Source organism: Kogia breviceps, chromosome X, assembly GCF_026419965.1.
Source record: "Kogia breviceps isolate mKogBre1 chromosome X, mKogBre1 haplotype 1, whole genome shotgun sequence".
NCBI lineage: Eukaryota > Metazoa > Chordata > Mammalia > Artiodactyla > Physeteridae > Kogia > Kogia breviceps.
In genome coordinates, this window is record NC_081330.1 from 108395707 (window position 1) to 108412815 (window position 17109).

The following is a 17109-nucleotide window of genomic DNA, read 5'->3' on the forward strand; positions in this document are numbered from 1 at the left end:
ATGGATACACAATATTGCCTTGGAACTGGCTGATTCTACTATGTCATCCCAAGAGTCAACTATGAAGGGAGGTATTCTAAAAAGGCTTTTTTAAGAAAATAGGCTAACTATGAAGATCTTTATGACTGAATAAATTTAGGACAGTATATAATGTGTAATTAGCAGAGATTTTCAGTTTTAAATTGTTAAATGTTAAATTATAGATGATGAAAAAGATTATCCACAAATCTGAGTTTTTTCATGAGCTGAAAAGTCTTAGAAAAATCAGAGCTGCAGGAAAGCGTAAATGGATTGATGGCTTCACTTAAGCCTTTGGTTTTTATGATCCTAGCATGAAGGCATCCCGGACATCTCCTATGATCACTATGATGCTTTCATGTAATTATGATTACCCAAAACAAGTACCTCAGCCACTTCTGCAGTAAACGCTGATGGAAAGGAAGGCTACTTGAGAAGACAGAAAAGCCTGAGTGTTGAAAACAGCGCCACCTAGGAGGTGAATTTGTTTTTAACAAGCCAGCTTTTCAAAAGGTAATCAGTCACTAGATTCTATTCCACGTGACCTCTAGGAAGCCGATAAAAAATTTTAGACTACAAGTGATGGACTTTGGAAACATAGGGGAATCTTGTATGGTACACATTGTGACTGGATATCTGAGACTTTTCAGCATAAATGGCTCAGCATCCATCCATGTTATAATCACTTAATATTGGCATTACAGTGTCCAAAGTATAACTCAATGAAAAAAAAAAACATTACATTTGAAATCCTGTCTACTATGACCAGACTAAAGAAACCCACATTAACACTTGTACCTTCACCAGTTCTTCTACTAGTTGTGGGACACAAATCCTTGGCTTGAACTACACAGTTGTTTGGCTCAAGCCAAGAATCTAGGAATGGGGATTTTCTTGCCTTAGTCCTGAAAGGCAACCAACCTTCTTTCTGGGAGGCCCATGCAATTACCAGTGAGTGCAGTTCAATTAGCCAAACACAGTGATCAAAGTTAATTAGGAAACAGTAATAAGCAGCAACAGGTTTCAGAGCATACTAAGCCCTGTGTGTTAGAGGCATGGTCCCGGGCAGGCCTGGCATACATGGGTGCCTCTTTCTGAGGAGGAGGGGAGGGGCACCTGGTGGCTCTCGTGAACACATATACACACTAGAGACATGGCAAAAATTCCCCTCCAATAATTCTTATTATCCAGAACCCACAGAAGTCTATAACCCATAGGATGGCTCTGGTTTTGTGAATTATACCTACTTAACAGAAAATCTTAAGAAATTCTCTTATATTCACATGTGATGATGATACTGCAAATATGTACTCTCTCTGTGTGTGTGTGTGTGTGTGTGTGTGTGTGTTTGGGTTGGGAGAGGTGAATGTGTATCCCTGCAGGATACACATATACACACATATTTAACAAGGAGAATGAGAGAATTACCCCAATCTGCAGCATGGATATATAAACATAACACTGAAAAGTCAAGGAAAAAGCTAAACAATTTAGTTTTATTCATTAGTCATGGCTCTTCCTTTACAAGTCTATTAGACAAAGCAACTAACTAGCAGTCACATCTCCCCGACTGTGAGTAAAGAGAAGTGAAATACCCAGCCATAATAGGGGAAAAGAAATGCAGCACAGGTGAACAGCTCCCACCAACCCATCCTCTCTGCTTTTCTGAGCACCCTGTCCCTCAGGACGCCACCTCCCTGGTTCTTACTGTGTATGGTTTACTTCTCCAGACAGACACCAGGGTCCTTGAAGGCAGGTTAAGCCCTCTTCTCTTGGGCACCCTTGAGCTGCTGGCATGGGGCCAGGCACCTGGTAGTGGCTTATTGGTTGATTGATGTCATGGGGCAGGAGGGATGGGCCTGAAGGGAGGGCGACTGATTCCAGCTGAGGAACGAGGGAGGCAGGCACAGGCTGAGGGCAATGAACGCCGGAAGGGTGGGGGCAGGAGGGTCAGTAGCTCCAAAGGAGTCTGCTCCCCCCACCCCTGCCCTAGTGGCTCTGACCTAGGAGCTTGGGCTAAAAAGAATAGTTTACAGAAGTAATCCCTTAGAGGGATAAATTCTTAGAGGAACACACAGAAAGAACAATGTTTGACATAAATCACAGCAAGATCTTTTTTGGCCCACCTCCTAGAGAAATGGAAATAAAAACAAAAATAAACAAGTGGGACCTATTGAAGCTTCCAAGCTTTTGCAAATCAAAGGAAACCATAAACAAGATGAAAAGACAACCCTCAGAATGGGAGAAAATATTTGCAAATGAAGCAACTGACAAAGGATTAATCTCCAAAATATATAAACAGCTCAGGCAGCTCAATATTAAAAAAAACAAACAACCCAGTCATAAAATGGGCAGAAGACCTAAACAGACATTTCTCCAAAGAAGACATACAGATGGACAAGAAGCATATGAAAAGCAGCTCAACATCACTAATTATTAGAGAAATGCAAATCAAAACTCCAAGGAGGTATCACCTCACACCAGTCAGAATGGGCATCATCAGAAAATATACAAGCAAGAAATGCTGGAGAGGGTGTGGAGAAAAGGGAACCCTCTTGCACTGTCGGTGGGAATGTAAATTGATACAGCCACTATGGAGAACATTATGGAGGTTCCTTAAAAAACTAAAAACAGAGTTACCATATGATCCAGCAATCCCACTACTGGGCATATACCCAGAGAAAACCATAATTCAAAAAGACACATGCACCCCAATGTTCATGGCAGCACTATTTACAATAGCCGGGTCATGGAAGCAACCTAAATGCCCATCGACAGATGAATGGATAAAGAAGATGTGGTACATATATACAATGGAATATTACTCAGCCATAAAAAGGAACGAAATTGGGTCATTTGTTAAGACATGGATGGATCTAGAGACTATCATACAGAGTGAAATAAGTCAGAAAGAGAAAAACAAATATCCTATATTAACACATATATGTGGAACCTAGAAAAATGGTACAGATGAACTGGTTTGCAGGGCAGAAATAGAGACACAGATGTAGAGAACAAACGTATGGACACCAAGGGGGGAAAGCGGCGGGGTGGTGGTGGGGGGTGGTGTGATGAATTGGGCGATTGGGATTGACATGTATACACTGATGTGTATAAAATGGATGACTAATAAGAACCTGCTGTATAAAAAAATAAATAAAATAAAATTCAAAAATTCAAAAAAAGTTTACAGAAGTAATTGCTCTGAGAGTGATTAAATAAATTACCATAACTCCTGAGACGAAATATGACATCAAGAGTTCTTTGAAAATTATTGGGATAATTGTTCAGTTTCAGAGCCCAATTTTCCCTTCCACAGAAGGTGCTAATCATTTTGATTGCCACCCTACCATTTTATTTCACCCATGTCTTTGTGGTCTTTTAAACACATGTTTGGAAGGAAACAAATTTCAACCAATTTTATTATTTAGTGCTTCCTTTCAACTGTAATGAACTAGAACCTGGAATAGAATAAAACAGGTCTTGTGCCTGATTTGAAATCCAATATAATGGCAATGATCTTTTCCCCCTGATATTAAACTTAAATCTAGAATTGAGACTTTTTGGCCCAGAAATTTTCTAGCCTTAATATGTAATTATAAATGCGGTGGGCTGTCAGCAGTGCAATTATCCATTAAAATGTGTGGAAGGTTCTATATTGGAAATACGACAAGTATTGAGTCATGGAATTCATAACAAATGAATGGCTAAGCAAGGATATAATTTCTAATACACCTTATTTATTCTGAATATTGATGCTTTGCATGAGGTGCTTGAAATAATTGTGCCAGAAGATCAATAAGATTTCAGCCCTTTTAATTGGGAAGGGTGTCAGGATAAACAAAATTACACTAACGGACAGTGAGTGGTGGACTTAGATACATATAATTAGGAGGACGATACATATAATTAGGAGGACGATACATATAATTAGGAGGACGATACACCTTATATTTTTACTATGAAATATTTCAAACATACAGAAAAGTAGAGAATACAGTAAATACATCCATACCCCACTACTCAGTCAAATCTTAAGATTTTGCTATTATTTGCTTTAGCTTTTAATTTTTTAAGAAACACAACTTTTCAGGTTCCAGTGAAGTCGTCTCTTGCCCTGATTCCATGCTGTGCCTTCCAGAAGTAACCACCATCCTAAACTTGGTATCTATCATCCCTATGCAAGTTTCATACTTCTAGTTCAATTGTATGTGTCCATACACATGATACATTGTATTGTTGTGCAGGTTAAAATTTTTATATAAAGTTTATGAACATTCAAGATCTATGAAAATACCACTTTAAAGTTTGGGGAAAAAATAAATGATTTTCTACTCTTCTTTGTAACCTCGTATCTTCTAATTTTTCTAAGAGCAGTTATTACTGATTTCCAAACAAACAATTTGATCAAAAGAATTAAATGGACAGAAATGCTCATTTTACAAAGCGCTCCCTCGGTTGTTGAGAAACCAGTGATGTAGAGTGTGAACCTGCAAACATTCACTGCCCTATGAATTAGATTTACAATTATTTGAAGAGGTAGACGACAAACAGACCTGTTGTTTCCTCCTATAACCAGGAGTAAAGAAAAAGATGTGGTGGTAAATTAATGAAAGGTTGAAGGTTTAAAATGAATTTGAGGAGAAAGAAGATGATAAACAGATGAGGCTAAACCTTCAAGAAAATTAGGAAACAACATAGTTTCATAACTAGAAGTCGTTACTGGTAATTATAGTGATATGATTTGCTTAATACGTTCAGAAGACTGCCTCCTCATTTATCAAGTCTTTGGGGAAAACGAGTTAGCTGCATCCTTTTTATCACTATATTCTATAGGACAGACCATGAAAATGCCTGGGAAACTGAATGGGAGCCCATATCTTCTACTTCATCATAATCTTTTATGTATCAGTGACTAAAGCATTTTTCTTATTTCCAGTATTAGATAATTAAAAAAGAGTTAATGAAAGTGAAATAAAAAGGAGATAAATTTATTAACCTCCATTTTTCAAGGAGCAAATAAAATTTATTTCCTTCAGAGGGCTCATTTCAGGGACTATAAGTTCACATGCCATCAGGGACTGGTCATGTATATTTATTTTACATAAATGCAAATTAGTTACATTTTAATTGAAATATAATTCATATACCATAAATGCACTCCTTTAAAGTGTATAATTCAGTCTTTAGTATAGTCACAAAGTTGTGCAATTGTCACCCCCAAAGAAACCCTGTCCATTAGCAGTCATGCCACCTTTCCCCTCCCCCCAGACTCTGGCAGCCACTAATCCACTTTCGGTCTCTATGGATTTGTCTATTTGGGACATTTCATACAATTGGAATCATACAATATGTGGCTTTTTGTATATGACTTTTTTCACTTTGTGCAGTTTTCAAGGTCCATTTATGTTGTAGCATGTATCCAGGACTTTATTCATTTTTATACCTGAATAATAGTCCATTGTATGGAAATACCAACTTTCACTTATCCATTCATCAGCTGATAGACATGTGGGTCACTTCCTTTTTGGCTGTTATGAATAATGCTGTCATGAACATTCATGTACAATGGCCTCTGAATTTAAGTTCCAAAATTTAAAATTAGTTTTGCAAACAGTTAATATATTAACATGGTTCAATATTACACATACTAGCAATTAACACGGTTCAAATATATAACTTTTATATGTTTTCCCCTACTCCTGTGTCCCACATGCCTGATCACTGCGTTCTGTTCCAGTACTATTTAACAGCTTTTTTTCCCCCCACATCTTTATTGGAGTATAAATGCTTTACAATGTGTGTTAGTTGCTGCTGCATAGCAAAGTGAATCAGCTATATGTATACATATATCCCCATATCCCCTCCCTCTTGCGTCTCCCTCCCTCCCATCTTCCCTATCCCACCCCTCTAGGGGGTCACAAAGCACCGAGCTGAACTCCCTGTGCTATGCAGCAGCTTCCCAGTTTCTTTATGTGTCCTTCCGGCACAGGCAAACATCCTAGTTTTTTCTTTCTTTTTTTTTTTTTTAAATGGAAAGGTAGCAAACTTATGTACTCCTCTGCACCTTGCTTTTTCACTTATCTTGGATGTTTCCATGTTTCTAGACAGCATCCTCATGCTTTTCTAAAGCTGCATGTTCTATATTGTGTGGCTGTAGCACAGTTAATTTAACCAGTCTCCTTTTGATTAATGTTTTGGAGATGATTTAAATGATCTGATATTTATGAAATCCACTTGTGAACTCGTCATATCATAATAAGCAATCAATGAGATAAATAATATCAGGTTTAATAATGGTGAATAAAAGAAGCTACTTAATTTTAATACTACAAAGGAAAACAGAAAAAGGCCTGAGGCTGCTTTTTAAAATAAAATATTGTTATCCTCAATTATTATGCTGTCAGGTAGAACTAGTTACCTGAAATAGGATGAAAACTGGTAAATAGAGATATTGGTCTAGTTGAGCAACTTGTTTTTAAACTATCTTCTGCTTCTCGGAATATTTATCTTTATAGTCCCCCAATTTAATTTAATAGGTCATTTTCACTAAATCTGATGACAGGGAAACCTTTGGAAACACTTGCGAGAGTTTTTTGTCTATGATACTTAACACAATTTATACTTTATCATAACACCAGAACTAAGATATGTACCTATAAAGTATAGACCAAGGAGCAACCAAGTTGGTTTTAAAAAAGCCACTCAGTTTTCCAATAATTGCCTGTTATGTGACCTTACAAATTGTTAGGTTGCTAGAACGGATCAAGTAAACTTCACTATTTAAATATTATTAATTGGGCTTCCCTGGTGGCGCAGTGGTTGAGAGTCCACCTGCCGATGCAGGGGATATGGGTTTGTGCCTGGGTCCGGGAAGATCCCACATGCCACGGAGCGGCTGGGCCCGTGAGCTATGGCCGCTGAGCCTGCACATCCGGAGCCTGTGCTCCGCAACGGGAGAGGCCACAACAGTGAGAGGCCCCCGTACCGCAAAAAAAAAAAAAAAAAAAAAAAGAAAAAGAAAAAAATTAGTTAAAACAAGTTATTTCAAAGTTCTAGTTAAAAAATAATTTTTGGAACACTTGTAACATTGTTGGTGGGAATGTAAAATGGTACAGCCACTGTGGAAAACAGTATGAGGATTCCTCAAAAAAATTAAAAATTGAACTACCATATGATCCAGGAATCCCACTTTTTTGTTGTTTTTTGTTGTGGTACCCGAGCCTCTCACGGTTGTGGCCTCTCCCGTGGGTTCGAGCCCTCGTCTGGGAAGATCCCACATGCTGCGGAGCAACTAAGCCCGTGCGCCACAACTACTGAGTCTGCGCTCTAGAGCCCGAGAGACACAACTACTGAGCCTGTGTGCCGCAACTACTGAAGCCTGCGCACCTAGAGCCTGTGCTCTGCCACAAGAGGAGCCACCACGATGAGAAGCCCGCGCACTGCAATGAAGAGTAGCCCCCGCTCACCACAACTAGAGAAAGCCCTCACGCAGCAAAGACCCAATGCAGCCAAAAATAAATAAATATTTAAAAAAATTTGAGAGGGTAGATCTCATGTTAAGCATCCTTAACACACAAACACAACAAGCAAAGGGACATAAGAAAAATTTTGGAGGTGACGGATATGTTTATAACCTTGATTGTGGTAATGCGATAATGGGTGTATGCATGTGTCTGAACTCATCAAAGTATATACGTTAAATATGTACAGTTTTCTGTATATCAATTATACCTCATTAAAGCTATAAAAATAGTAATTTTTAGATTAGGTAGACACTGTGAGGTAAATACTACCAACTAGACTGCCAATACTGTTACAGTTTCTGTGCCATGACATATTTGGATTGGTGGTTCCTCCTAAATAGCTATCATTCTTCACTCCCACATGATACAAAATACCCATAAGCCCAAGAACTGACCTTTAGGCACTGCAAAAGAAACACACTAAAAAATTCTAAGATATTATTACAGAAGCAAAAATGCATTACTTATGTTACTGATTACCTGGAGAACAAAAGGTTGAGGTGTTGGCTATTGAGTTCAGAGAACAGTGGTGTACTTCACGCCACCAAATCACCCAGGTAGAGAGAAACTGAAGCAGACAGTGGAACCAGTAGGTCACGGTTAGCCATGACCACAAGACCCTATTGATAACGCCTGCTGACCTCACCAGGGTATTTTCTGGATGCTGAGATGGGACACTGGAGTCTTTTCTAACAGAACGAGTAAGGTGCTCATCATTCCCGAAACTACTTCTTCGGCTGTCGGTTAATTCTTCAGAGTGTGCCTGATCAAGTGCTAACAGCTGAGCTTCACGTTGCCTGCGATTTCTTTCTCAATTTAACTTTGATCTAAGTTCTAGTCTGTAAATGAGAAATGCAAGTAAGAATGAGGGTTGATTTATTTTGAGTAAATTTATCATTAAATACCAATGTGTATAATTTCAAACATTTATAAATATTGCAATTATAGAAAATTAATGTAATCTTAAAATTATGTGAACAATGACTTTCACAACTACTTACATTAACTCAACCTACCTTTGTAGAAACATAATTATGTTTAAAAGTATCCTTGCCACCAAGTAATAATTTCATAGTACCTTTCTATACTATTTGTCACTAAAGTGGCAGCTGCATCAATAAAACCTATCAGATTCAATAATTGAGAAACAGCATAATCAGAACTGCAAATGAAAGCTACCATTAATTGCAAACAAAACAAAACCTTTTATATTAATATATAAATATTTTCCCATTTTCATCACTGATTGAAGAAAATAATTAGAAGGCAGTATCTTCTTGTTTGTAGCAAACACAAATTAATTTTAAGATATTTTAAAATTGACATTAAGAAGCTAGATTAGGTTAAGTTTTTACAACACATAACATTAAATTTTTTGAGGAATTCTTGGTTTTGGGTGGGGGAAGAAAGAAATTCTTGGTTTTACTGGAAGCCATTTCTATCAATAAAACCTTTTTTTTTTCAGTTGTAATATGACAATAAGCAGAGATAGCTATCTGTCATCTCAAATAGAAATTTTAATTGCTTATCACAGCAATTGATAACATACTTGGATAGAAAGAGATTCTTGGCTTTTTTTTCTACTTAAGTATTTTAACCTTTTTTGACATCCCCTCAAAAGGATCCTAAATATGTGTAAAATTACATCAAAGGAAAAATAACTTTATATGAACTAGTGCTTGTATTTGAAAACAATATTTGCTATAGTATTCCACAGTTTTTCCTTTTTTTTAGCATATAAAAGTATGATATAAGAAATTGTAGTCACAATAAAGTACATTTTCTTTTATTGACATAGAACATATACTTAAATTTTAAATGTTGGCTCTTTAAGAAAAAGTTTCTCCTGGTAAATAATATGCATAACCATTGCCCAAAAATGTATACAGCTGTTTTCTCCAAAATATTTATACACATAGAAGTCCACTTAAGACCAGCCCCATTATAACCTACCGAATACAATGTGCTCTTAATTTATAAATGGGCTACCCTCAGTATATAAAATATAAAGGCATGTATGTTACACACACAAAGTAAGAAATATAAAAAGGGGAGAGAAAAAGAAAAAAAAGACAGTGTTCTTCCCTATAAGATCCAGATAGAAATTCAGTGTAATTAGTGAGAACACGTATTCTTTTTATAAATGGGCTACCCTCGGTATATAAAATATATAGGCATGTATGTTAGACATAAAAAGTAAAAAATATATATAAAAAGGAGAGATGAAAGAAAATAAAAAGGCAAGTGTCCCTATAAGATCCAGATAGCAATTCAGTGTAATCAGTGACACCACGTTAAATACAATATATGAAGAATTTTCAGTTTTGGCAAATACTTTGCAGAGAAATACCTAAGCAATGAGGGTACTAAATTTCCATTTAAAGAATTTAGTAGAGGCTTCTATTTAAACATTCAGTGAAGATGCTGTGGTCTCCCTAATATGCAGAAAAGAGGACTTTGGGGAGGGGGGGTCTGTTAAAAAGAAGCAAACAAAAGGTCACAAATTTTTAGCCCGTTAGTAACAGCCCCTTAATCAAGCATGTGTAGTTCAGGAATCAAATCCTGGCCCATCAGAGTTTGAATATATGTGAAAAAAGGTTCCAATGGACAGGATCTGAATTCTTCCTAGATCTGAGAGGGAATGAGGCAGGAAATGATGGCAAAGGAGCGGGTCAGCCCCAAAGGTAGCTGGTCCAATCTTAACTACCGATGTTAAAAAACACACCAAATGTTTCTATAGCATTCTTTCTGCTGCATTTTCTTTATTTCAAGGTCTACTTGGAGGGTCATGCAGCTAGTGGCTTATAAATAAAATCAGAGTCTAAGAGTAGTGTCATCACATTAAGAGACAGAATCACTGGATTCTCTCGATAGGTAAAGAGCTCGCATCTTTGGAATCCATGAGTTGGTAGTATTTATGGCATACCTAAAATGGGGGACAAAAATCATATATGTCAATAATAATATACATGCAATTCAGGAGTTAAAACAATGAAGACAATTCAATAATTTATTGAGCTAGAAATTCCATATGATTCCTAAATATTGCTTCACAGGTAAAAGTGCAACAAATATAACTGAGCCAATTCCAAAATTAGCAAATAGACACTATTGCTAACTGTTTACCAAGGCAAACCATCCCCATTCTTCTCAAATCTCAGCATATGTTACCAAGAGAGATCCTAAAGATGGCAATCATATCTATTTTGGAAGCCTAGGAATTTGGACACTTACTGTATCCTTTAGCTTAGAGATATGCTACATATCCTAATTTTCATAGACCAAGCCTTTTCATTCTGTACTGGTATCAAAGGGGAAACAGAAGGGGAAAAAAAAAATCAATGAAAACATTCAGCTGCAATGTTATTTTCTTTCCTTTTCCAGACAATCATTATGCAGCCAAAAACACTCACGGTTAAAAAAAAAAAAAAAAAAAAAAAAAAAAATAGAACTTTTCCTCAAACAGCATTAAAAAATAAATAAATTTAAACTACAGTTCTCCTGGGGAATATTTGGACTGTTCCACCAACCATTCCCAAGAAGCAGAAAGAAAATAAGCATCTGCTAATTCTGTATAGATTTATGTATACAAGGTATAAAGCACTAATACCAACATAAGGTATGATTATCATGGAAGCAGAAGATTTGAACAAATTTATCGTGAACATGAAGAATATAGAAAAAGGCAATCGAATTTTAAATTCTCATGCAAGTAACCCAAATTTTCTCATTAATTAAAAGATAATTTAATGTTCTGCTAATGTAAATAATTTTTATCCCATTTCTGCTGATGTAAATAACTTTTCATTCCATATTTATATATAGCACTTTGGTGATGATGTCAAGCTGATTAACACTTGTCAGATTTCTATAAAAAGATATTTTCCCATATTAATAAAAAATTTTATATTTTACACCCAGGTCATCTTCTAATTAATTAAGAAAAATAATTTAACTCTTTCCTTAATTAGGAAGCTTGTTAAAATGTTTCACTTTCTTGGCAACATATGAAATACGTCATTTCCATTTAGGCCATTAATTTGAAGAAAAACTGAGAGCTATCATCAGTAACATCTTCCAAAAATGATTATTACATTTAAATTAATACAGGTTATGCAATGTGTTTTATAAAATACTGAGTAATTTTACTCTTATAAGAATATTCAGAAGTTAATATGCAAAATAATAATTCAGTTTGAATTTTGACCCCAATTTATTTCAATAATAATTTTTAAAAAAACTTCATTTCACCAAATGTATTCTTTTAACTAAAATAAAAGTGATGATAAATTTTCCCTAGCTGTAGAGTTTAACAGAAACTCTGCTAACATACTCTGGCTGAAATTCTTACCAGAATTGAAATATTAAGACTTGTGTAGCAGATTTTCATTAAGTATGAAAAACAACTTATGTACATTTGAAAGCCAATTTAATTGATTTCAAATACTATAAATTTCACCTATCACTCTGAACATCCTTTCATTTAAGCATTGACAGTAGTACTTTCACTTGTGCTGATTGTTGCAGCTGACAGCAGAATGTAGCCCCTGAAAGAAAATCAACCTCTCCTAAAGAGAATAAAAGCAGTCACAGTCCTTAATTCTGACTGCCCCCAAAGATCAATTGGTCTAACTAATTAGACCTTTAATAGATTTTCCAGGTTCCTAAGAATAGGAAGAAGGAAAAACACCGAAAACTTTCTGCTGAGTCATACACAAATACATTAATGCTAACTAATACAATTGTCTAATGTAAAGAGGAACTGACCTGAGAGGTACCTTGCTCCGATTAACATTACCATGCTACTCACTATAAAAAAGCCCAAGGGTAGACTACAGAAGATACTAGGGTCACCTGTGGTCATCCAAGTAGGAGGGAATTCCAGTCAAGCAAACCAAAAGAGAGACACATAATTACAATATTTGTGTTAAGAATCACATGATAGCAAAAAAAAAAAAGTTATAAAAATAGTATATTCATAAAAGCTAGCAAAGAGTTATTACTTCAAATCAAAACCAGAATCAATATTGAAGGCTTATGACATAAGTCAACAAACAATACAGATAGCATGCCACAAGTAGCCAAGAACATAGAACATACAGACCAACATAAACCTTCCACTGGCAAAGCCAAAGCTGATGGAGAACTTTTTGGGAGGCTGTTGATTTTAGCTTTCTTGATTCTTCCCCAAAAGATACTAAATGAGCAATCCAATTCCCCTCAAATTCAAATGATAGATCCTTTGGCTATCAGAGAAGAGTTATATTCGTCTACTGAAAATGAATTTCAAACCCTACTGGTTTCATTTTCTTTTTAAAATAGACTTGGTGTATAAGGAAATGCACCTGAATATTAATGTTAGTATAATTAAAAAACCAAACTGTATTAATCTACATTTAAAAATATTGCCTGAGAACACGATTGTTTTGATATTTTCCAACCTGAATTCTCTTGGAAACCCTTCCTTTAAAGAATAGATAGATAGATAGATAGATGCTTTTCTTGAATATAAAAATTATATATTTAGAATATTTAACACTCTTTGAAAAAATATTTTGGTGAGTTTGGAGTACAAAGCCAAGAAGTCATCATTTATGATAAGCTCTGTCCAAAAAATATCAAACCCCCTATCACTTCTACAACATTTTAAACATATTGAATGTATGTTAAAAATTCTTTACACTCCATTCAAATGTAGTTACAAACAAGAAAATAAATATGAATGCTTCAAAACTGGCAAAATGCTTTGGAAATCAAGCTAACATAATATTCTTCCCATAAATTAAACCTATTTAAAGAGGATAAGAGACCAGGTAGCAATTCCAATATCCTTTCAAGATGATCAAAATAGGATTCTGTCTGTACTGCTATTACCAGATAGCTTATTGATAAATCATACCGTTATATAGCTTACATTGCTTGAGGAATACAATCAGCATTTCACTAATTGAATATTATTAGCCTGTTTATTATACAGTTTAGAGACTCTCAAAATATTATACATGAGTGCTTTTCATAAATCTACTCAAAAATTTTTTCAAACTTTGCCTTAAATTCACTGCAGCCTAACTGAAACAAAAACAAAGTTTGAAAAATCGAAAGCTCTCAAAAAATCAAATTACTTTATCACCAATGCTGATGGCAGAAACAATAGAATCATGTAATTTTCTTTTATCAACTTTTTCCTGGCATTTTAAATTCACTGACAGGTAAGTAAGCAAACAGAGAGAAAACGATCAATTGATTCTGTGGGAACTTTGCAATTAAAATCATATCTTCAACTGCAAGTAAGGAGAAGGATGTGTGCCATTAACGTGGAGGCAGCTGGGGCAGTGGAGTGCGGGAACAGGTAGGACTGTGCCATCTTATTTTATTTGGCCATGCCGCGTGACATACGGGACCTTAGTTCCCTGACCAGGGATCGAACCTGGGCCCCTTGCATTGGAAGTACGTAGTCTTAACCACTGGACCATCAGGGAAGTCCCTGTGCCGTTTAGAAACAATCTAACTTGTCAAAGAAAACAATATAACTCATCTTCATTAGCCATTAATTAAGGGTAACCAGAAAATAAATCGAGTGCATGTCTGTTATATCTTTCAAAGCAACTAGCACTGTGCTACAAAAATACCTATGATTGAGAAGTTTAGCTATAAAGGGTCTCAAAAACTGCAAACAGTCTTAGCAAGAAAGGCTTTGCCACTATCTTAGAAAGAAAGGTGAGTCTCAGAACAAAAGATTTTTTTTTTTTTCTGTACGCGGGCCTCTCACTGTTGTGGCCTCTCCCGTTGCGGAGCACAGGCTCCGGACGCGCAGGCTCAGCGGCCATGGCTCACGGGCCCAGCCGCTCCGCGGCACGTGGGATCCTCCCGGACCGGGGCACGAACCCGTGTCCCCTGCATCGGCAGGCGGACTCTCAACCACTGCGCCACCAGGGAAGCCCGGAACAAAAGATTTAAAGAAAATGGATATTAAGCTTAAAGCTTATTTAGGAGAAGAAACAAAAGCTTCAAGTAGGAACATCCAGGACTGAAAATACAGATCACAGAGATCTGTGGTACTAGATGATCCTAGAAGCTTCTCCTAAAAGCCAGATATATTAAAAGTGGTTCTATACTCGCTTTGGGGTTGGAAGGCAGGCCATATTTCATTTATATTCTCTTCTCCATTAAACTATACGCTTCAATATATTATTGGCCATTGTTTCATTCACTGTGTTTGAAATCTTGCATTTAGCAAAGAATAAAATATTATGCCATATTAAAGACATGTTTAAGGCTGTTTCTATATTAAAGGCAGCTCAGGGCTGTTTACAATTAAATGGTTTACTTAAGGCAATATCTTCCTACCTAAGAGATTGAAAAAAAATAGTCCTCTATTTTCTGCCAAGAGCATTTGCCAATTATGACATTTCTAATTTACTATGCTTGGTACTTTTCTTCCTTTGATTCCAATGAGTTCTCATAACATACACTCACTAAGGGCTTGGAAGCAGTCTAGGAAGTAGTGAAATATATTCTGAAATTAATACAGCTTTCGGTTGGTTCAGGTCATGAAGACAGCCCCCCAGAAAGGCAAAGTCAGACACTAAGAAGAAGAAAAAAACAAAAAAAGTCTAGTTGATTTTTTTTTTCATTAAGAAGAAACTAGAAATAATTTTACTTTTAGAAAACTAAGTTATCAATTGAAGTACCAGGAATAAACTAATAAGGAAAGATATGGCAGGACAGAGTTAAGTATGTATATCAACATGATAATTTACATTTTATGTTTAGAACTTTAAAATGTTTTCAAAACATTAGAAACTGTAACTTATAATAACGCTTTTCTTCAGAGCAGCCTCGCTAAGTATAAATGGCCAGATACTTAAAGAAGCGATTTAACATACTAGGGCAAAGTGGCAATAATAATAAAAACATTTTTACCACTTTCTGAAGACTGAGTTGTAACCCAACCCATTGACTTCATCACAGCTTTCTTCCATGTAGAATAACGAATTTCACTTTCTAGACATAGAAGGTAGGAAAACCACACATAAGAAAGGCAGTTTACTGAGATGTTCTAAGTACCACACTTATGTTCACTCAGTGTTCTTTTTTTTTGCTGTGCTGTGCTGCACGTGGGATCCGACCAGGGATCAAACCTGCGCCCCCTGCATTTGAAGCATGGAGTCTTAACCACTGGACTGCCAGGGAAGTCCCTCGCTCAGCATTCTTGAGAAATTGTTACACATATTAAACTGACGTTTGTTACATTGTATTAAGCTGACATGGAGTTTTACCAGGACTCAGATTCTGGAGAGTACCGTTGCTAGCGACTACCAGTGACTGGGAGAGAAGCTTGTTTGGAAGTTGGAGGGAAATTCAGCCTGGTCTGCACGATGAAGGGAGATGGGGAAACAGGCTACCTGCTAAGACCAGGCCATTCACAAGCAAGTGGTGATGAATTAGAAAGGGGAATCCTACTTGACCTATTTTCTCTTTTTTGGGAGGGTGGAGGAGCTTGGGATATCATACAAAATCCACTTTGATGTTATTATATGCATAGGTTTTTAAAAAGGTTTAAAACCAAATTCAATATATAAAACCTTGTTTTCATACACAAATTTAATAACAGGTATTGGTCAGAGCTTGTGGCTTAGCTTTGTTTATTACGACACTAAGTCAAATATTTAATGCTCATTTATTTAAATTGTTGCTGCTTTTGTCAGGCTAGCCCTGCTGTGTTTAAAAGTTATCAGAATATCCTTTACCCCACATAATCCTGTCCTAAAACTGGCCAATGGCACCAAAGATGATCCGATGCAGACATGAGGGGTCGGTGGCCGATATACCTCCCTTGTCACTGTCAGGAAAGGCTACACTAACAAGCTAGAACGGATAGTGTGGCAGTGTTATCCTCCTAAATGAAAGGACTGTAAACACTAGAAGTGAATGGTAAAAAAGTGATTACAGAAGTTTTTTTTTTAAATAGGGAACTATTCCTCTCATTCACCTTCATTCAGTGTATCCAAAAATGCTTAGCAGCCAAACCTGAAACAGTAGCATTTGCTATCTTATTTACTTTCTCAACTTATGAATAAACAGAAAAGCAAACTCTCTCTCACTTTTCACAGTATACCAATCTTCAGTCTTTACAAGTACCCTCACTACTGTATAGCTGTGGGAACTACTGTATAGCACAGGGAACTATGCTCAATATTTTATAATAACCTATAAGGGAAAAGAATCTGAAAACAAATAGATAACATATGTATGTATAACTGAATCACTTTGCTGTACATCTGAAACTAACACAACACTGTAAATCAACTATACTTCAATTTAAAAAAAATTAAAAAAAACAAGTACCCTCAGCGTTGATCTGAGGTTCAAACCGCTCCATTGTGACAGCTGACAAGTCCTCAGGTTCCAGACTCCAAACGCCAACCCCTTCTGCAGCCCCTGCTGCCATGGCAGCTCCCAGGGCAGTTGTTTCGGGCATCGAGGGCTTCACTGAGGGGAGAGAGCTACATCGGTATCTTTGCAGATACATATGCCTAAAAAAACCAGTTCTTCCGAAGAAACA

The 17109-nt window shown here is 36.4% G+C and overlaps 1 protein-coding gene across 7 annotated transcripts in view; it reads right to left on the bottom strand.

Moving 5' to 3' along the window:
- Positions 1-10286: 10286 nt before the first annotated feature.
- Positions 10287-17109, bottom strand: part of GK (glycerol kinase) — a 67466-nt gene continuing 60643 nt past the window's right edge. For 4 of the 7 annotated variants that reach the window (XM_067023973.1, XM_059051519.2, XM_059051518.2 and 1 more), the window contains 3 exons: positions 16893-17036; positions 15468-15548; positions 10287-10470 (listed from right to left, as the gene is read on the bottom strand). In XM_067023973.1, the coding sequence (XP_066880074.1) occupies positions 10460-10470; positions 15468-15548; positions 16893-17036 (236 nt within the window). In that variant the 3' untranslated portion in view covers positions 10287-10459. Of the gene's footprint in view, positions 10471-12311; positions 12399-15467; positions 15549-16892; positions 17037-17109 lie in introns of all 7 variants that reach the window. The other 3 variants (XM_059051515.2, XM_059051517.2, XM_059051516.2) reach the window with 1 other exon arrangement.